The following is a 23,599-nucleotide window of genomic DNA, read 5'->3' as shown; positions in this document are numbered from 1 at the left end:
TGTAAATTAATAATATTGATCCGTGATATCGGATATTTGCATTGTGTATGAGTAATTCGATATTTCTAACAGTGAAAACCTACAAGGGCAAAATATATAGGTAAGGTTTCGATAAATTATACGCGTAGAAGATTAAGGTCACCCCAAGTTTTCAGGAGACCGAAAATGTACCGGATTAATAGCATGACATGCCTATAAACTAATTTACTTCGAATCCGGATTTATTTTCAGCTAGTATTTTACAGTCGATAATTGGATTAAAGGTAAAATAAATACGGTGATCAATAGATAGAAAAAGATCACGCTCGTAACGTAAGGTATTGAAATTGCACAAATCATTTCAGTACATAATTTAATAAGTTTTACATTATTTCTGGTGGCATTCAGTCTAGTTGGTTTGGTGCCTATAATATTTTATATTTATTAATATTCTTTCCTCGGAAATGTAAACTCCGACCGGATTTTTACCCTGATTTTTTTCTTCCGTCATAAATACCTTTCTCATTTCTTGGAGACAATTTTAAAATTCTGTACACAATACGACTGATATGTCAAATTTTACGTTACTCGTAGATCATAATTAATTTCGGTTAAAAAATAATAAGAAACCATGGAATCCAGTAAACGTGCATCCGGATAATTTTGTGGTAGTCGCTGCAAAACGCTTCAATTACGTAGAAGAATCTCACATTAATTTGTTGTCTTGTAGTCGGTATTGATAATCATAAATATACATGAATTATGTATTTAAAAAAAAAACATTGCTAAAGGCATTTATTTATTTCACTAATGGGTACAGTTAAGACTCGGTTTTTGGAAGTGATCCACCTCGCTTGTGAATAATGGATGCACCCTAATGTGCTTTATACTTCAGAATACCGGATACTGGCTGTACTGTTTGCGACGTATCATTCACTTGGCGCCGACTAGTGTTTCCTAAACAGAAAAGAAGTATTCGTGATAAACAAGGTTAAATGAAATACTGAAAACACGTGTAAACGGAAATGATCTGTCAGCATCGTAATATTACGTAAAATCAATATTGTTATTTACTATCACTATAAACCACAATAAACAAACTCACATATTTTACAAATGTTTTTTTTTACATCTTTGTGAATTGTTTAGTTATTTTAGTCTGACATCTTTTCAAAATGCATGCAAAACCATTGACTTGTTAAATAGTTGCCATCAGGGAATTCGCCTATTATTTGATATTATTTCTAATAATAAAAAATATTTAAAAATCTATTTAATTGCATCTTGAAAAAAAAAATTGTAATTTAAATCGTTTTATTTAATTTTAACCCTTTTGTTTACATAGGGAAATATACATAGGTTCAAGGCGATACATATTAATCGTACGCAGGTGATAGAAAAAAAGGGGTTGGTCCAATAATTTAGATTTGCAGCGTAGCATTGGATAATTGTCAAAGGGATTTCTATTATTTGAAACAGGTTTTAGACCTTTGGCAATGAGGAAATGAAATAATAATAATATAAAAATCCTTCAGCTATTATTGATCTTGCAATCCTAACGACTAACATCACCAGTATTGGTGCTCGCTGGAATATAAATGGTGATACTTTCTCGACAATTCATTTTTCAATTTTATTAATCGATGTAGATCTTCCTTCTTCATACCACATTATGCCTAGTTATTACCCAAATCTTTTACCAGATAATAATTTAAGCTGCGACTATCGATTTTGTTATTATAAATAAATGATTTTAATGTGACTATTGGACGGTTTCTGGAAATTTGTCGACAGTTGCGATGTATTGTACATTTTGCGAACGGTTTATTCGTTTCAGTGACTTTCGCGATAACAAACTGATAATAACACAACGTTTTGACTACCGAAGTCTGGAGTTATCGGCGCTCCATGTCGTCAGATTGCATACCAACGCTACTGCGAGACCCATCTCTGTGATTAACCGACCGACTTACAATTTCTTTATCCTGAAGTTTTTGGAGAAAAACTAGTATTGTTGGAATGATAACCTGATCGACTGCGATTTACTGGATAGGTCACGCTATTAGGTACCTAATAGTGCTGAAAATTATGATGACACGTTTGATTAACACCGGTTCGATACTGGGTATATACCATACTATACATTAGGTGCTTTCAACGATACCGTTGTACGTAACATGTTGATGTAAAAAAATACTATTTTATTTAACGAAAAAAATAAACCAGTACTGTACATTATCGTATACTACTCGTGTCACGAAAAACTGCGATTTCTACAGCACCTACGTTATATTTACTTAAGGTAATATAAAGTTGTTTTTTGATACATTTTTTGTGCCTATTTATTTTTGTCTTTTTTGTTTTTAAAAAAATAACAGTCTTCTGTACATCGATTCAAAACGGAAGATAAGTTTTGAACAACCTAGTATTGATTTCACGTAATTCAGTTTATATTTTCTGACAACACAAATGTAATATCGTTGAATGAAAAGTACCCCGATAATGACAATAATAACAACAATTTCGAATCTAACCGCAGATTTGGATTGAAGCAGCTTTATCCTGGTAGTAAAACAAGACGATTGATCAACGCATTAAAATAAAATACCGTTTTGACCTACCGGAAATCGAGCCAGAGACCACTTGCGTGCCAATAACCACTGCGCTGCAGAGGCCAGTACAATAATAATAATAGTGATTAAAAACGTATTTCCCACACTTGGCATACGTCAGATAGTGCATCTAGGAGAGGTCGACGATCTCGGCCGATATACACTTTTACTTTTTTTGCCGGCAGCCTGCGATTGTTTAACGTTTTTTAACGCACGAAACTAAAGTAGGTTCATAATATCTGTGTACATATCAAGAGCTGCCTTACAAAACCTGTCAAATCCTTCAAAATTCTTGATTGGTTGCCGTGATATAAGTTTATAATTTAGATAGAACTGGCGTTTCAAACTAACTTGCAATATGATACTATTAAGTACTACTGCGATCTAACCGCTAACGTTAAAAACTAACTACATACTACTAGTACTACTAAGTGCTAAGTATAGGATATCTGAGTGGACAAATACTGCCAGTTTTGTGAAGTAAGCGAAAATTAGACAAATCTAGCTCATATTTTTTCTAATGTAAAAGAACTTTATGTAATATAAAAACAACCTTATTCAACCCTTATACTTATAGATCGTAACCCAAAAATCGAAACTAAGAAGAGTTTTTTCAAATATATACATATTTTAAATGCATTTAATTATGTTAAAAATATATTTCGTAAAACTACTTTTTTGGGCGTAAACAAAACCTGACAGCTCGGTAGAAATGTACGGAACAAGAAATACATATGGTACATTTAAGATACGTTTTGTGGTTTATGATAACATACGTACGAGGATCGAAATATAGAAAATATTTTATCAAAAAGTTCATACGACTAGTTTTGAAAATTAGTCCCCGATATTATAAAACGCCTTACATATTACAATATCGACCCGACTCGTCATTAATTTGCCGTGAGTACTTATAAGTGACGTTTAATGCGATAGTCGTGAGGATGAACGTTTCAGATTATTAGTATGTGGGTACCGTTATCTGATCATTTACACATAAGTAACATTTTTTCTCGATTCATATCACTATTCCCGACATTATATCAATACATATATAAGTACCTACTACTTAAACTGACTTCCTGACTTTATTATTTGCTGTATTATTACATTCCGCCTCCGTAGTGTAATGGTCTAGCACGCTCGGCTACCGTTCTGGAGGTCCCGGGCTCGATTCCCGGGGGGGGGGGGGGATCAAAAAATATAAGTGATTTTTTCACTCTAATATTTATTCAATATTACCCTGGACTGGTACCTGAAGCGGAGAGCTGATCACCTTTCCTTCATGTGTTAACGATCAAGATCACATCACGTTTATATGACGCAGTGCCCTATGCACCATTGGGGTGCGGATCAGGGTTTGAAGTAGAAGATTATTTCATCATTTTAATGGATCTGCTTTTTGATGAATACACTTCTATGACAAAGTGATTCTGATACCATGTGCGTTTTCTTAAGTAGGTACTACACATTATAGATAACTCGATGTAAAGTTGTGTGTGTAGTTTGTTTACAAATCAAATCACATGTTTTCTGAATAGTGTGGATGACCTTGTTGAAAACTAACCACCAGTGTGGAGCCCGGTCTCAAGTCGGTTAGTTATTTACGCACGTGATTATGTAAACATAATTAGCTTGCGAAATTTTGAAATGTGTTTTCAAAATATTTTAGCAAATAAATTCAGTAATAAAAAATCAAATGTTTTTTTGTTTTCCATTATGTATAGTGTTTTATTGTGATATAATTGATCGGATGATTGTGATAATCGAGACATAAAAACAAGTGTAACTTCATTTAAAAACATTTTATACATATAATATTCCCAATTGTGTTTTTTCAATCGCAATTTAAAAAAAAATATCGTCAAAAGTAGATTAGAGAACTTTTTAGTACGAAAATTAATCGGTCGACATAATAAGCTATGTATAGCTACATTTTCGGCAGTGACTGATCATTCGACTATTAAAATTAATTTAATTGTAATTTAATAGCTTCATTTGTTCGTTGACTTGCACATGAAGTAAACCGACTTTTTTGTTTTTTTTTTAATAAATATTTTTATAACAACTAGTTTTACCCGGTCATGGATAATGAAAAGCACATGTGTTTATAACAACGCTTGTGAAGCAATGAAAATATTAAAAATCCTCTTATAGCAATCATAACAATGATAGCAGTGTCAAGAAGCACGCCATCCACCACGAGCAATGTTTAGCATTGCGTGTATTACTGTTACGTTCAAGAGATGGTGCTGCCACTGCAATAAAAAAATTGTTAAAAAAAAAATTATACATTTTTAATAATAATCGTTGAATAACTTTAGGAGATTAAAGATTTTGAACAAACGATTTACTTTTTTATATCATGGTAAATGAATAGCGGAAATATTACACATAATATTTACTCTTTGGGCAGTGTAACTTGTGCCATTTGAACTTGCCTATTGCCCTATTTATGCAATTATCTTGCAATTCTTGATGAAAAGTTGTCCGATACAATTTTCACTGAATATTTCCGACCTATTTATTATCTTCGTATATTCATTTATTATTCATTAACACGCTTCCAAGTGATTCCGGTTTGTTTTGGCGGCCTCTACAGACGCTAGATACCACGTGGCCTTGTGACTAATACTCTGCCATAGATAATTTTACAATATACCTACCTAATTGTTATGTATTTAAAATTCAGAACAGTGATCCTGCCTTACATTCAATTCCATAATTATCACATTGGAAACTGAACATTTTTGTTGAGTACGTTCTTAACTTATTTTCTCGTGATTTCCAGGAAAATGTTTTTTCGTTTTATATATATATAAATATATATATATATATATATATATATATATATATATATATATATATATATATATATATATATATATATATATATATATATATATATATATATATATATATAGTTCTAAAAAAGTTTATAAAGCTAGTTCTAAAAAGAATATGCTGTATAAAAAAAATTCCATAGTTATGTAGCATAATAGTTAGCACAATGTCGCACGTGCCATTCCTGACTGGGTCAATATATACTGATTATTTTGTTAATGAACGTAGCAAAACAATTTTATTTTTGTGCAATTTCCAAAAATGATTACTTACTTACTTATAACCCTTATCCGCACCCATTGGTGCATAGGGCACTGCATCGAATTGACGCAGTGTTATCTTGATCATTACTTACATGAAGGCAAGGTGATCACTCTTGCGCTTCAGGAACCAGTCCAGGGTAATATTAAATAAATATTATAGTGTAAAATCACTAATATTTATTTTCACCCCTCCTGGGAATCGAACCCGGGACCTCCAGCACGGTAGCTAAACACGCTGACCATTACACCACGGAGGCGGACGAAAAATGATTAGGCTGTGTTTATTGTATGTGCCAAATATCAATGAAGTGCTATTTCCATTCATATAATAAAATAACAACTATGTAATTTTTTCGGCATGAATTTTATTTGACAGCAACCGGGTTTCGTCGTAACCAACATCATCAGACTGGTGATGTCGGTTACGATGTAACTGACATCACCAGTCTGATGATGTCGGTAACGACGAAACCCGGTTACTGGTCAAATAAAATTCATTTGGAAAAAATTACATAGTTGTTATTTTATTGTATAACATGCAGTTCCACCAAGAAATGTCAGTACAAAACTTAAATCTAATTCCATTCACTCGTGAATATAATAATAATATTTGTGGATGATGTATTTCCTGATAAGGGTAGAGCCAGGTGTGTCTGTACTTTCCTCAATATCAGCGAATTTTGTTTAATAATGCTGAAAAGATAGTGATAATTCTTACTACATAATAAAATTGACGTGTGTTTTTCCCTTGTTTTCAGTAACAAGGCCATCGCGGATTACCTTAGCAGCAATGGCTACAATGATGCCCTGGAAGCATTCAAGAAGGAGGCTGACATGCCCGGAGAGATGGATCGCAAGTTTGGGGGACTCTTGGAGAAGAAGTGGACATCTGTCATAAGACTCCAGAAGAAGGTTCATTCATTTAATAACTATGACAAATATGTAATAATTAAGACGAAGGGTAATTTAGACTTTTTTTTGTAAAATATTACTTGAATTTTAAATAACCTATACCTTGTTAAATGATTTCTACGTAGATGTAATTTTAATATCTAAACCCTCAAGTATACGAATGAAGTAAACAATAAACATAGAGTTGCAAAATGATTTTTCTATTTCTTGTAGTAATAAATATATATTAGCCCTGTTAGAAAAAAGTTATTATGGATTTGTATGTATATATTGTATTTCTCAACATGACAATAAGAAACATATAAGAATACAAAAAATATCATTTACGTAAAAAAGAGAAAAATTTAATTGTTTATTCTATTTAGGGATTACAAAAACTGAATAAAAATTCTAACCATTAAAAATCATATTTACGTAACATTCTCATAAATTTACCTTTTCCACTTTGTAGACCAGATACTCCATTCATGTATATAGTTCCCATTCAAATGTTTTTATTTTCTGTTGAAATTAGGCACTCACTCATATATTTAAACATTTCATACCAAAACTGAAATTTAGGAAACTTGTGGAAACACTGAGAATATAATTTTTCATTTACTTTATCGTTATACGATTTTGTCTTTACCGATTTATTTTTATTTTGGGTAAAATTTAAAGTGACTGAAATCAAAAAACAAAAAAATCCAAAAAAGACAAAGTTGTGAGATTGAGAGGTAAATCCCTGTCCCTGTTATTTACACAAATGCTCATGCAATAATTGTTTGGTTCTCAGGTTATGGAATTGGAGTCAAAGCTGTCGGAGGCGCAGAAGGAATATATCGAGGGGGCGCCCACGCGGGCCAAGAGAACCCCGGCTGAATGGATCCCCCGACCCCCAGAGAAGTTCTGCTTGATGGGGCACAGAGCACCCATCACAAAGGTAACGGAAAGATAAATTAACAGGTATTTCACCTGTCCCATTATATATTTACTTGAATTGAACCAACTGCTTATTCACCCGACTGTTCATATATAGAATCTTCTCAGAATAGGGTGATATTTTGAAGGGAAAAGAGATTGTCTTCTACCAGAAGAAGGATAAAATTGAAGTATATTAATCTTCCATTTGTTCAAATATGAATACGAAAAGAAAATATATGAAAAAGTAGTTTAATCTAACTTTTTCGCTGTATGATCTCATTTCATAAGTAATAATTTTTAATAAATAAAATTTTGCCTTTGTATGTAAGTAACTTCTAGATGTTTTTATTATCGTTAAACTAATCATCAGCTTGTGGCTGACTACCACTAATTAGCATTTTTTGGCTTAGCTGAATAATGCCAACGAGTCAGGACATCCCTAATTTTTACACTACATTTTTAAAATCAATTTTTTTTTCATCCATATATCATAACAAAAACCCTCCAGCTTTTTCAAATGTAGTAACACAAACAGTCTATTTGTATCCCCTTTGCAGGTGATATTCCACCCAGTATTCAGCATGATGGTGTCAGCGAGCGAGGATGCAACCATTAAAGTTTGGGACTTTGAAACGGGCGAATATGAGAGGACACTCAAGGGTCATACGGACCCCATTCAAGATATAGCATTTGATCAGCACGGCAAATTACTAGGTAACTAGGAAAATTTGTTATTTACTAGTTTCAGTAATATCACTTTGTTAAAACTATTCCGATGTACTACAATAAGTCCATATATTTATTTGCTTTGTGTGTTTGCTGTGCCTCTTTAACCAAATGACACTATATCTAACAGGGTTAAGCTTATAAAGGAACTTATACTATCATTTAATGAATGCGAAGTTATTTCAATTTTTAAAATAAATATTTGATGTAGTTTTCTTAAATTTGTTTAGTGTTTGTCTGAATTCTTGTTTTAGTAGTTTTATGTAAAAAAAAAAAAATATCCGTCAGGAGGATTTATATATTTTTATTCCTAAATAACGAAAGTTGAAGCCCAATGATAATTTTATATTATCAAACATAACTCAAACATAAAGGGTCATGAGATTTATGATATATGTATGGATTCCAAATATTTTTACCAACAAGGCATAATAATCGCCAGCTGGGTGAAGATCATTACTCTTTTTAAATGTTCTTTTTCTTCTAATATTTGTGGTCAACGAATACATTTCCTCTTTTTTTGTGTTGTGAGGTCAGAGGATCTTGCATCCCTTATGTCACTGCCACCATATTAGGTTTATTGTGACCTCCCTCTGTATCACAGCTCACTCTCAAGACCTACACGAGTCATGTAGCTCACAACCTGTCTTGGTGGTAAGAGCTTCACCTTCTCGGAGTCCAGTAGTGGTCCTCCAAGGATGTGACTTCGTTTGCGATACATTTCCTCTTTCCCCCCTTCTATGCTTCATCGACGGCACAGGTTAATTTTGAATTTTTATATTTCCAGTCTCGTGCAGTGCAGACATGTCTATTAAGCTGTGGGACTTCCAGCAGACGTACGAGTGTATCAAGACCATGCACGGTCACGACCACAATGTCTCCTCTGTGGCTTTCGCTCCCAGCGGCGATCTCGTCTACTCCGGCAGCCGAGATAAGACCATCAAGGCATGGGATGTCACTACCGGGTCAGTGAACTCCCATAGAATGGTACAACTCGGGAGTTGTGACTCCACTCCTGTGTGATGCCACTCATGTTCTTGCTCTAGTTTGGTGATTGTGCCATGGATGAATCTTGTCCCATTCACTGCGGCCTGTATAGATCTCCCCCTCCGTTTAAGGGCTAAGAAGTGCAATGCCGCTCCGCTTGTTTCTCACAAAAAATATGATGGGACGATTTAGCGATCATGTCTTTAAATATGTATTTATCATTTGACCATCTTTAAGGGGGTGTGTTTTACAAACAGGTGTTTATTTAATCAAAATTTATACAAAATTAAAACAAATTACATTTTTTTAAATCACCATGTTGTGTTGTGGCGGTATTGATGACCTTTTTCATTATTGAACCTGTAGTCGTGTATAAACCTATCCATAAAATATTTGTTTTATCTAACTGAATATCCATCACGCTGCTTTACCTCAAGGGGTGTGCAGATAGGATAGAACAATAGATTACTCCTTGCAAACATTCTTCGATTCTTCCATATTCATGCATCTGATGGGCCCTGAGTCCTCCATATTCAAATATTTATTGTACTCAATTATCCCGAGCTCTCATCAGCTTTTACTCCCTACTACGCTTCCTTCATAGATTTATTTTACTATTTTTCCACACTCTTTTGTTCCACAGGTCCTAACTATGTCAACACATCTTTCTGAATTTTGTGGGTTATGTTTATTGTTGGGTAATATATCCAAAGTAAAACACAGTTTTTTGGATTGAATTCTACGTTTATTTATTTATATGTTAAAACGTGACGCGTTTCGTCTTCTTAGGACATTATCAAACACTGACTAGAGAGTCAGTGTTTGATAATGTCCTAAGAAGACAAGACGTATCACATATTAACATATACATAAATAAATGTAGAATTCAATCCAAAAAACCGTGTTTTATTTTGGATATATTACCCAATAATTCAATATTGAATTCTACCAACTGTCTGCAGTTACAATAAATAGGTTATGTTTATTTTTGCCTTGTATTCTTTCCATTTTGCTCCATTCGAACATCTATCATACATCATATTTATTGTGCCATGATTTCAGGTATTGCGTAAAGACGTACAGCGGTCACCGGGAGTGGGTTCGAATGGTCCGCATCTCCGCAGACGGCTCCCTCCTCGCCTCTTGCTCCAACGACCAGACTGTTCGAGTATGGCAGACGGACTCCAAGGACTGCAAGGTGATTGCCAACCCCACTATGTACTAGCTCGCTTCGGGAGGGTCTCGAGGTACTCCTAATACAGCAGCATCAACAAAATGCGCTAGTTAAGGATGGAAATCCCATGTCCCGAGATTAGAACTAATGAACAATGCCATGAAGAATTTGTATAAAAAGATGAAACGATATAGAATTTCTTGTCATTTAACTATTTTTGTTTGCCTGCCAACACTATACGCCATTGTCGCTAGTAGGGAAGAGACACGAAATAGATATGTCGCGCCCAAAATCATACCAGTGCCCTCTAGATATGATTCATCAGTGTCTTCTTAATAGTAAAATAACACAGTAAATACATAATCCGAAAATAATTGTTAAATTGGAACGTTATTACTGTGAAGTGTTCCTTATATTTACCAAATTACGAAATACACAATACATACAATAATTTAAAAAAAACTTATTCTTCTTTTCCAATGCAAAATTTTTGTTGGGTAATATATCGAAAATTAAACAAGGTTTACTGGATGAAATTCTACATTTATTTATGTATATGTAAATATGTGACGCGTTTCGTCTTATTAAGACATTATCAAACGCTCTGTGTTTAATAAATGTAGAATTCAATCCAATAAACCTTGTCTAATTTTGGATATATTACCCAACAATTCAATATGGAATTCTACCAACTGTCTGCAGTTACAATAAATAAGCAAAATTTTTGCTTTTACAAAAGGGGTGCCGACCTAAAGCTTTTGTTTCACTAACTGAATTCTAAAAAGTTAAGAATTCTCACCTCATTTTTGCCTCCGACCTGTCCAATCTATCAGCTTTATCACCAATATTGCTGATGACATCACATAGGTAACATAAATGGTGAGTTGCTGGAGAGATTGGATTAGAAGTCAGAGTAATATTTGCACAATTCTAACGGACTTCTTTTCTACCCAAGCCCCAGGTAATTACCTCGATCTGGTGGTAACTCAACACTGAACCATTTTGAGTAAAGCCAGTAATGTGTTTGTTCCAGGTGGAGTTGCGCGACCATGACCACGTGGTGGAGTGTGTGGCGTGGGCTCCCGAAAGTGCAGCGGGACCTATCAACGAGGCAGCGGGCCACGACAATCGGAAGGGGGCCCACCTCGGCCCGTTCCTGGCTAGCGGCTCGCGTGACAAGACCATCAGGGTATGCGACACCTTTATACATCCACTTCTATATTCATGTTTAACCCCCCAGACCCTTGATGTAAAGGACCATTTCATCTCGATAAGAAACACTAAATTTATGGTTAATCCAAATCACTTGATAAAACTAAATCTCTACTAAAATACTCCAATAGACAATAAGATTTTTTCTGGGTTTCAATTTATTTTTATTTGTAAATACATACCTGTAACATAAATGTTGAAGAATATCCAGAAAAAACAAATAGCAAAGTCGCACTTATTATAATTTTAGAAGAGCCTTAGTATGTATCCTACAGGAAACACTAGGTCTGATGAGGTTAAAATAAATGTGTTCCAGTTTATTTATTATTTGGAGAAGTCAGTAATATCATATGTATGCGAGGCACAGTTTCCAATTTCGCATCTGGATTGCGTGCCGTTACTATACCCATGGCGATTGAAACTGACCAAAACATGAAACATCTATCAGTGTTTTATATAATTCACCTTAAATGTACAGGATATGGATAAGTTTGAATGATATGTGCCATATTGCAGGTATGGGATGTCGGCACGGGCATGTGCCTCATGACGCTGGCGGGGCACGACAACTGGGTTCGCGGGCTAAGCTTCCACCCGGGTGGGCGCTACTTGCTCAGCGCCTCCGACGACAAGACCATCCGGGTCTGGGACATTAAGAACAAGCGCTGTCTCAAGACTCTTTATGCACACCAGCACTTCATCACCAGTATTGGTCAGTATATCCCAACTATCCCTTTCCTTTTCATTCAGAATCAAAGCAAATGCTTTTGAGGTATTCTGCTTCGAATATTTGGGGATGTGCAAAAATAATGTTTTTAGTGTAAGACTTCAATGGGAGATATTAGGCAGCCCCTATCATATCACTCACTCCTTTCAACAACGTCACAAATAAAAATAAATAAAAAAATCAAGAGATCGTTTTTAAAGTTTAAAAATATAATAAAATGTATTAAATATAAATGTCAAGCCACTTATTGAACTTTTTACTGTGCAACAAATCTTTTTAGGTAAAACCTGAATGTTTTTTCTCCATTTGAAATATATTGAATATATTTGAAAAAATAATTGAACAATACCTTTTATTCAAAATGCAAAAACAACACTTTCTGGCCTATAGCGGGTAAACATTAAGTTAAAAATATGCCGCTTTTGCTGGGATGTAGTACATTTTCTGGGCATTCCGAAAACATGAACAAGTCTTAGACTTGTTTTTTGCTTCTTAATTATTACTGAAATATTAAAAGAGCATTGAAATTTATGGTTATTTTTTTTTTTTTATCAATATTTTATTTACCGTAAACTTTACTTACAAACGATAAATTTGTAAAATTTATTGAAAAATATTAGATTAGCATTAGTAAATTTTTATCATTACGCTACTATTAAAAACTTATTGTTATATTGAAATCTAGAACTTTAAAAAAAAATGTAAAAAAAAATAACACTTGCTCTACATAATTGTCACATATTATATATAACTTTTCATCAAAACAACTCGGATATTGGAACATTTTGGATGTAGACATTTAATAAAGGGATGTTATTCATTATTTTCCATCAGTTATAACTGTTTTTTCTTTAAAATGCCGTCAGCTTTAGCTTTCATTTCCCAAAAGAGAGATGAATTTGACTGATATAACAGTCATAACTGTAAAGTTGTTAATGACTTGACTGAATGAACAGAATGTCAAGTCAATCGATGCATACCTTCCATTAATTTTGCAAAAGTTAATTCAAAGCTCAACTCTTTCCGTCATCTTATCCTTGAAAAATAATTATTAGTTTAACAAGTGTCAAAGGACTACAATTGATTGTTTTGTTTTCAGATTTCCACAAAGTGTTGCCGTATGTGATCTCTGGAAGCGTAGATCAGAATATAAAAGTGTGGGAGTGTCGCTAAATTAATTTATCTCACTTTACCTGCCATCGGGAATAAATGTAAAAACACTTGATGTTGTTTCCATCATATTAGGGCACGCCTTCTCCTCAATATTGTTTATCATGTGTTCTTCAACGTTATTTGATCAATAATTAATCACTATTTATGCAACCCGCCCTGCCAACATTACTGGCGGAATTTTGTTCAAATTGTGGTGTGATTTCGGGGACTGTGTGCGTCAAAGAGAGAAGGATGAATTTCTCTCTTCACATGCCTCTTCATTATAAACAAGATAAATAAGACGCCCCGTGTCCCAGCTGTGTTATAAGTTATAGGAAATTATAAATATATTATTTTAAGTCAATTAGAATAAACTTTCTTGGTTAATTTTTTTTAGTTTATTTTTTTATTGTATTTGGATGAGATTTGGTTTAATGGATTCATTGTGGCAGTTGGTTTCTACGCTAACTTCATTTCATGAATACCCGACATTATATCTGGTTAAATTATCAGTGGGGAACAAGTTTCTCCTTCTTGCGACTTCGTCAAAAGGGACAATACGGCCAACAAAAAACTGTCATCCCGCGCATTATATTCAAATGCTCATTTTGTAATACGTTTTTACTTAAATATTTTAAAGTAAAACAAGTTATTTATTGAAAATATGAGTTTTAGTCTCAACAGAACAGGTGGAAATGACTAACTTATATATGTATGTAACCGAAACTTTGCGCTTTTAAAGTGCAATAATTTCCTTTTTATCTCTTTCTATCGTAGTTTTGTTTTTAAAATATATTGGAGACAGAATCCATACATTAGTATTTCGTAAGATTTTAACATTGTGATTGTATTTTAAATGCAGTAAATTTTGTAGTTCAGATAGAAACACCGCTTATCAATCCCATGTTTTGTACAATCTCCAACCTTCTTGATTACTATTTTAAACAAATTGATAAAGTTTATAATCTTTTTGTTAGGTTGGTACATCTGTGAAGTGTGAAAAAGAGATTGGTAGAGTAGAGAGGTGAGTTATGCAAGGCGGGTGATGGTTATTCCTATCCCAGGGGGTTTGGAAATTAGATGTTATCTCTTTATCCAACATAACTAGTACAAAGAAAAAAGACAAACCACAGCAATATTATCAATTAAGATGTTCTTTAAGGAGTTAACTCAGGTCTATAAGAAAATTCTTTGCAACCAAAGAAAATTCAACTAAATCAGACAAAGGCTAATTAAACCTGACGTAACGCTGCCCTCACGAAAACTCACACACCATTCTACCTGTTAATCTGTAACTCACACATTACAGGTGTACCAACATTTTGCAATTTTTTCATCTCTTAATTCAAATTGTTTTATATAATTAAATCAATGGACTTTTGACCTATTGATTTTGTAATTTAGTAACTTTCAGTGCATCTTTTTTGTAATTTAAACCCGCTTTAATAGACTTTTTATAATGGAAGACTTAATATTAATCAGATATTGGTAATAATCTGCTGAAGTATTTAAACAAAATGGCTTATTACATACTCAAGTACATAATAGGGTAGGTTTAGTCATACTGTTAATACTTTAAGATAAAAATGTGTTTTTCTTTGCACTTGCCGATTGTAACACTTTTTTTATTGTTCAAGTCATTGTAGCCCCCTTAATGGAAAGCTTTTATTGTTCAATAATTATATATCGATTGTAACTTATTTATATACATAATCTGAAATTGTAGTATCGGAGACGAATAACGATGAGTGGCAATTTGTCAAATATTTGAAGCTTTTCACATATTCCTAGAATATACAAACGTCGCAGCTGCAGACGCATTCGTGTGGCTGCCATCTGATCTACAAACTTGTTTATACTTTATAATTAGCGGCACTGTTTGCATCGCTATAAAGGATTTGTATAATATATTAATGTAAAACGTTGTGCAAAGGTATTATGCGCTTCTGTGAACCTCACAAAACAAAATGTATGCTACTTTTATCCACGTCTATGATTACCTTCACTTTGTGACCACGGTATATATTTTTTTCTGTAAATAAACATGTCTGAAGTAATATTGGTTATCATTCTCCGAATTCCCATTCTTTTTGTTATAAAGTAAAGCTTATTATTAGTCCGCCTCCGTAGTGTAATGGTCAGCACGCTTGGCTACCGTTCTGAAGGTCCCGGGTTCGATTCAAAGGGGGGCTCAAATAAATATAAGTGATTTTTTCACTCTAATATTTATTCAATATTACCCTGGACTGGTACCTGAAGCGGAGGCTGATCACCCTTCCTTTGTGTATTAACAATCAAGATAACACTGTGTTTATATAATGCAGTGCCCTATGCAGCATTGGGGTGCGGATAAAGGTTTGAATTTTGAATTGTTTTAAAATTTCCTAAATTATTGCTTTACTTTTCTGGGCTATATTATGCCGTTGTGTATTTAAACTATTATTTGCTAACATCTGATAGCAATGCAATTAATAGCCCTGCATTGGTACCTGAAACGTCCACAAGTTTTGACAAGAGATGGCATAATAACCCAAAGAAAAGCAATCAGAATATTAACGTGTTAATATTTAAAAAAAAGAGATTTAGACGTTGATGACATTATGGTTTAGAATTGAAGTCTGATGATCCACAGGACTATTGGATCGGTATTTGGATCGGATTATAATAAAGTTTACATTAATATAGTTTTTTTTTTGTTTTTCTTTATTTATTTAAAAAAATATATATTACAAAGTTTTTATTACAAGTTGGATCAAAATATATATATTTTTAAAAAATATTTTCAGGTTTGCATAAATAGATGCGAAATAAAAAAGTAATCATTGTCAAAAAAGATAAATATTTTTTTGTAAAAAATATAAAACTGGTAAAAAATAGTAAATCTTACAAGTAAAATTACGCTTAAAAACTAAATTGATTCATTAGTCATCTTTAATTCTCTTTTGTGCTTTTTCAAATGGAACTTGTGTCAATTTAGATTTTTTGTTGCCATTCTTTTTAGAGTCCTTAGTTTTGTATGTGATTGATTTCGGTTTATTCCTCCCGCCTTGCAGAGCAGATATCAAGGTACTCAAATTTCTCCCGCTTAAAGTGTCTCTGTTCTGAGGAGACATGCTCGCATGATTGTCCTCTCCGATCATTTGAGACGTAACTGGACGTTTTCCGCCGAGCATGTGAGATGTGTGATTATCTGAACTTATTGATGCCCGATCGCGCTGTCTCAAATTAAAACTCAATAGTGAATTGCCTATTGAGAGTGGTATATTAAATATGCAATTCATCACAAAAGCGACAACGACGAAAAGAAGAAGCACCATAGTCACGATGTTCAAAAGTGTATATGTAATGAAACCTACTCCCCATGGCAAGTTTTCTGGAAAAATATGCACACAAACACATAAATGGTAAGAAATACATTAACATAATACAAATACAAACATAGCACGAAATGTGTCATAAAAAGCTATGAAAATATCACTAAAAATTTTTTAATTTTAATTAATAATTATTTACATTCTTTTTTTGACATCTCAACATAGATGAAGAAAAATATGAAAGTCTGGGCATTTACAGGGCAAACGACTGTCATAGGCTGGTTTAAGCGATCACTCTACGCACATGAAACATTCACCAATTTTACCCATGATTGACAACCACACTATTCAAATTCTTGAAACTTTATTCAATTTCTTGATCAAACTCGTAACACAGTATGCGCGAGTTCACAATTGCCATCCACGGTGGGATGAGGAAAACTTTCTTTAAGCAGAGATTTTCCGTTTGCGTATGAAGTCCTGTAAATGCCCAAACTTTCATATTCTTCTTCATCGATGTTGAAATGCCAAAAAAATAACTCCTAATTGGAGATAATCCAGATTTGTGAACAAGTATTTGGACGCACTCAAAATGTTGTAAATAATTATTTATTTGATCTTTCATAATTGAAAGATTAAGAAAAAGACATAAAGAAAGCTAATGCTGATTTTAAAGAGAGAGACAAACAATAAAAACAACACACAGATTACCATACCCACATACAACCCTTTACAAATAATTTATTTAGCCTTTTATTTCAAAGTAAATTTTTTGTCTCGTTGGCCATAGACAGTTACATTTAAAAACCCCCCACGTAGCTATCTATTTGCTATGATCTTGACCCAAAATATAAAAGCACATACTTTGTTGCAATTATAATTGTCTGTTATTGTATACATTTTCATAATTGTTTTATAAAGTAAATAAAAAACAATGCTATGTAATTGGTTACAAACTAACCTTTATATTTTAGTCTTTTTAATGCGGCATTTTTAATTCATCTAATTTTTATGTATGTGTGATTGTTACATACATAAAATAAATAGAATGTCTTACTTTTGTAAAATGCAATCTGCGTAAACACATTTGAAGGGCCAGTCTGCAAATGGCCTCAAAAAACGACAGGTATTGTAAAACCATATGTGATAGATGGTGTATCATCTATGGCAGCAGCCGGGGAACCGGGGTAAATTACCCCAAAAAAATTGGGGTAATAAGGAAATTTTTCTAGTTTGCTATTTCATAAACGTGTTAGTATTTTTACAAACTTAAACATTCAGGTATGTGCGTGAGAAGTAAGAGACGCGCGTTGGTGTGTGCGTGCTTTGTTGTGTATCAAAAAGTCCCAATTTTGACGTAAGTGTACCTATCAAACATGAAGAAACATCATTTCTCCAAAATCTGAAAAGGAAACCTGAAAACCTGAATTTTTGTTAAACCCAATTTGAATTTTTTTTTTTCGTTTGTCATTTACATACATTTTAGTGTTTTTTTATTTTTATTTTTATTATCCGTGTAAATTAATTCAAATAATATTTATTTTAAATCGAAATTGATTGTCTTCTTTTTTTAAAATAGGGGGAGGGGGTAATATCGACTTACGCACAAATATTTTGGGGTGATGGTTAAAAAAGTTCCCCGACCACTTATCTATGGGCTAAATATCAAAGCAATTTTTTTAATCTTAAAAATAAATTATGTTTGTGATCATTATTATTTGTGTGATAACAATTCTTCAGTTTCTAGTTGGCTCTATTGCGGCCCATTAGATGTGGCACTCGTCGTATCGGGTCACCTACTGTCCGATAAGCGGGACGCCTCCCAAGAGCTGACCTGTTTCTACTGTTATCTAAATTCAGCTGTACCCTTCGTTGCTTTAAATTAAAATTCAAAAATGAATTGCCAATTGAAATAGGTATATTGAATATGTAATTCATCACAAAAGCAATACTTAGAAAAAGAAGCAGTGATATTACTACGATATTTAAAAATATATAAGTAATATCACCCGTTCCCCATGGCATATTTTCTGAAAAAGAATACATACAAAAATAAAATTGTGAAACCACATTGAATACAAATATATAGTAAAAGTGATAAAATAATGACCCGTAAACCTTCTATTTTAGAGGCTTGTCTGCAATTAGGAAAGTAAGGAAACAGAAGGTAAATGTAAAAGATACATCACAAATGCCCAAACCAACTGAAAATAAATATTTCTTGAATTCATTTTGCAATTGGTGGGAATCGAACCCGCGATGACAGTTTCGCAGTAGAGCATCTACCCAACTACACTACAGCGCCTGGCTATTAGCTAAAGAGTAATAAGAAAAATCAAAACCTCATGAAGTCACTCCGTTGAGCAGGTAGATCAATCTATTTATGCCTTAAACATATGTTTACTCCAAGCTAGTGATATTTTTTCAATTTTTGTAAATATTTTATAATTTCAACCATTCTCGCCGCCATGGTCTAAAAATTATAATACATGTCATAACTATATCTAACTGAAAGGCGACGTGGCGTAGTTGGGTAGACGCTCGACTGCGAAACTGGCGTCGCGGGTTTGATTCCCGCCAAGTGCAAAATAAATTCAAGAAAGATTTATTTTCGATTGGTATGGGTATTTGTGACGTATTTTTCATATTTACCTTCCCTATCTTTACTAATCTACCTGCAGACAAGCCTCTGATAGAGCTTGCAAGGTTTTGCTTTGAAAAAAAACTAGAGTTGCAATTATGGGAACATTTCATATGTATGCATAGAATTTAAGTCCCAAATATAATGCGATCTTTGCTTTTTGAAAAATAATAATATTCATTTAAAATTCAAGCCAATATGGTTAAGTTATAATTATAAACAGTAGAACCTCTATTATATGGACCTTGATACTCTGGTTTTTCAATTATCTGGATTGTATAAAAAACAAACAAAAACAGCAGCTTCGAAAACAACAACTGGTTTTTAATGAAAATTTATAATTTAATATAAGGCACATTATATTTTATACAAATAATTTGTGTAAAGTTATATTGCAATAAAATAAATATATTATTTTTATTTTCTGGGATGCAGGGATTTTTGTCATATCAACCATGTTGAACACCAATTAGTCCAGATAATGGACGTTCTAATGTATTAAATTATTTCAAACAAAGTACGTTTAATGTGTTAAGTTCTTTTTATTAAAAAAAAATATTCGAGACACCTTGTAGAAATAAAAAATGTCATACCTTTAATAGTGAGAGTAAATTCGTGGAATGTTGTAAACAACATGGTAACATGGTTACTGACTAATTTGTTGAATAAATTTCCTAGTATTTTCAGCGGGTGTAACATATGCCAGAAATGTGAGACTCTTTTAGCAAAAGTAGGTTGGCATTTGTAAAAACCAAAATAATACCACGGACATGTAGTAGATGACTCTTTAATAAATTCTTCATAATCCTTATTGTCAGCTACCTGAATAATAAAGTTTTACTTGAATACCTGCTTCATTATATATTTTTTTTAATACATATTTTTACTATTTTTATTTACCTCAACGCATAGTCTGATTTCCCAAGCCAATATGATTAAAAACAATATCAGGAAGATTCCTTTTCTAAATGAAATCCAGGACCTGTTTATATATACCCAAAATAAGCATGTGAAAAATACAACACTTAAAACAAATTCAACCTAAAAAAGAAAAATAATAGATTAAAACATAAAAAAAATTGTATTTGTTTTTAAAGACAGTTCTATTGTTTGCTCTTCTTTAAACCCTTATCTACAAGTGGTGGGCACTGCATTGTTATCTTGATTGTTAATTACATGAAGGCAAGGTGATCCAGTCTTCAGGTGCCAGTCCAGGGTAGTATTTAATCAATATTATCGTGAAAAGACACTTAAACAACTTGTTACACTAATTTTAAAACCATTTTATGTTTTGACTCACTGAGTGTTGGATTACTAGACATGTTGGAGTATAGAGATTCTACTGTATCAAGTTAATAAACCAATTTGATAGGTAGTTGTTTAGTCACTCGACTATGAAACTAGCATCGCAATACTTTTGATTGCTGTCAATAGTGTAATATTATTCAGGAATATCAGATTTAACATACTATTTTATGAACAGATTTTTTTTAGATACTCTTCATTTCTATCATAGTCATTTTCAATATTCAGTTATTGAAAAATAGTATTTCAGTGATGGATAATTAGGAGTATGTATATTTGTGGAAAGTTGGTACCAATGCCAATGCGTTAAAACAAGCGTGTAAAAAATCAATTCCTGTTTTGTGTACTACACACTAAAAATAGGAAAATTAAAGTACAAGCTAGAAGTAAAGTACAGAGAATATTGAACACAAATCACAGTAAGCGAGACTTGCAGAGAGACTTGTAATGACGTTGCACTTGACGTCATTACAATATTAGTTTAAAGGGATTTAAATTTCTATAGGTTAGTCCTTTATTCAAATAGATAATTCAATAAGTCCCTTTTTAAAATAGAAAATTCAATAAGAATAGTATTAATTGTCACATATTTTATAGAGAAAAATGTGATGATACCCTACAGTGAGATAAGATTCCAAATTCATTCTTAATTGGTAGAGATATTGAATTGTATAAGTTCCTTCACTATCCTCTCTTGGCCCAGAACAGATAGAGGAATCTTACCATTTAATAACAAAACAAAAAAATGTTTTACTTACATAGTGATGTTGCCACCATCCAAAAAAGATATCTATCCATTTTTCTACAAAGTCTCTGGTAACGGAAAACTTAACCATGTGCTCTGATAAGAGCCCGTCAATTTTCCTGAACTCTGCTGCAGTGAAAGGTTCCTTCTTAACAACATATTTAGAGAGCAAATCAAAGTCTGTTTCGGAAAAGGCAAAATGAATAGTCCCTCTCACCAATCCCTCCCCATCTTCATTCTAAAAACAGAAGAAAATCATTTTGTTCATATTAATTTTCCCCTCACGGTGATATGTATTTACTACAACTCGAATTTAAAAATGAGAATATCAGTATAAAATACAATAGATCCGGACACAGAAATTTATGTATTCCTCCATAATACTATTGCGTGTTACATAAAAGTATTATAGTATAAATAAATAAATTGGGAATAGAATCACCAATACACAGACGTTTCTCAGAGTATGCGTGCGTGCTGCAAAAAAAAATTGAGCATATTATGATATAATATTATACATCTAAATAATTTTGCGCATGACACCAACATGGTTTCACTGGAATACACAACAGAGTATTTTTAAAATCGATAAATTATGCTTGATTGTAAAATTTAAATGTTTTTATTTTTGAAAAAATTAAACACTTGTATAATACCACTTAATGAGTTTTATTTTATTACACACAGCTAGTTTCGAAAACTACGGATGTTTTCATCTGCACGTGAAAAGTAAAACTTTTAGTAAGAGTTCAGGTTTTCAATTTTTTTAAATGAACATCATGTCATTCCACAAAGTTAATGTCGAATCAATAAATATAAATGTTTTAACTCTCCTAACCAAAAATCCCAGAGGCAGTTAGAGGTTTTAAGGATTAAACCAACCACATGAACATCCACGTACAACGTTTTATCACATATTAATTTGTAACACACTAAATGTTTACGCAGCACTTTCGGCATATATGTAATTTATTCATTATAACCATACTGTAATACTTACATTGAATCTGCCTCTCGTGATAATTCTGTTCAAAAGCCTCTTATAAAAAGCTTCTCCAATATCAACACATTCATTGGTTGCTGTTGACTGTATGTGTGGTATGTCTGGGCAGAAACAATGTTCTTCATTTCCTCCAATAGTAGAACTCGAAGAACTAATTTTATTTTTTTTATCCCATGGATCAACCGCTGACGTTATCGACAAAATGTATAAAAATACAATAAAACTTAACATTATAAATGCATAAAACAACCATTGAGGTCGAAAATCACAATATAAAACGACTATACTACATTTGCAAAAGATATGGTTACAGACTTATTGGATATGGCCAAAGATAAGATAAAATTTTAAAATATTAGATATCTTTTTGTTGGTTGTGATATCGAAAATAGAATATGCCTAGGTTGATATCGAGACATGTCAAATCAAAGATTATGTCAAACTGACAATACACAATTATAGATCACAGACCAAAGATTATATACTAGCCACAGATCACAGACTACTTGCATACCACAGACTAGACTAATGAACGTACTAAAGGTCAATAATTTTGTCGGATTTTAACCCTTTGGCTACTAAAATCTGATTTATCGATTTTAGGTACTGTAGAGCGAAATACCGGATCTGTTCGATCTGATGTCATGATTAAGTAAATATCATGTACACTTTTGACAGTATTTTAGGAATTTCTTCAGGGTTGTACAAAAAATTCGATTCATATTATGTTTTTTTTTAAATGAGTAACATTTCGATATTTACTTTCAAATATTCATATATTTCAATTAGTTTTAATAGTTCAACTATTGAAGTTACAGAAATACTTAAAGAGAAACGCGCTACGATAAACCAATTTTTTTTTCCATGGAAAGAAAGTTGTGGATAGCTGTGATATTCTTCAAATACATACATTTTTAACGTGTTAGCGTCGTAATCAACATTATGCAATAAATTGATAAAAATAAAATACATATATTGAAAAACTAAAAAAAAAGTTTCTAATTAAGCCAGCACTTCGTTTGATTTGCAATACTATACACACGGCGTAAAAAGGAGGTAGACATTGAGTGAGCAGCTTTTCCTTGTTAGTCGATTTAGTA

At 32.7% G+C, this 23,599-nt stretch overlaps 1 protein-coding gene and 1 long non-coding RNA gene across 2 annotated transcripts in view; one reads left to right on the top strand and one right to left on the bottom strand.

Annotated features, from left to right (window-relative positions):
* Lis-1 (LisH and WD40 domain-containing Lis-1) overlaps positions 1–13,773 on the top strand; it is a 46,943-nt gene extending 33,170 nt beyond the window's left edge. The window contains exons 3-10 of the mRNA XM_088273168.1: positions 6,457–6,610; positions 7,386–7,532; positions 8,071–8,227; positions 9,027–9,204; positions 10,289–10,424; positions 11,434–11,589; positions 12,129–12,324; positions 13,439–13,773. Of these exons, the coding sequence (XP_088129294.1) occupies positions 6,457–6,610; positions 7,386–7,532; positions 8,071–8,227; positions 9,027–9,204; positions 10,289–10,424; positions 11,434–11,589; positions 12,129–12,324; positions 13,439–13,512 (1,198 nt within the window). The 3' untranslated portion in view covers positions 13,513–13,773. The remainder of the gene's footprint in view (positions 1–6,456; positions 6,611–7,385; positions 7,533–8,070; positions 8,228–9,026; positions 9,205–10,288; positions 10,425–11,433; positions 11,590–12,128; positions 12,325–13,438) is intronic.
* A 2,403-nt stretch (positions 13,774–16,176) lies between these two features.
* Positions 16,177–23,017, bottom strand: LOC148312803 (uncharacterized). The gene is made up of 5 exons (XR_015838785.1): positions 22,497–23,017; positions 21,510–21,734; positions 20,347–20,487; positions 20,040–20,268; positions 16,177–16,864 (listed from the first exon to the last, which is right to left on the bottom strand). It is a non-coding gene; the product is annotated as an uncharacterized LOC148312803 (long non-coding RNA).
* Positions 23,018–23,599: the final 582 nt, after the last annotated feature.

Source organism: Brachycentrus maculatus, unplaced genomic scaffold, assembly GCF_059751285.1.
Source record: "Brachycentrus maculatus isolate JH-2025_06_01 unplaced genomic scaffold, ASM5975128v1 h1tg000032l, whole genome shotgun sequence".
In the NCBI taxonomy this organism is placed as follows: domain Eukaryota; kingdom Metazoa; phylum Arthropoda; class Insecta; order Trichoptera; family Brachycentridae; genus Brachycentrus; species Brachycentrus maculatus.
Note: the sequence above shows the minus strand (reverse complement) of the source record. Positions and strands in the feature narration are given on the sequence as shown.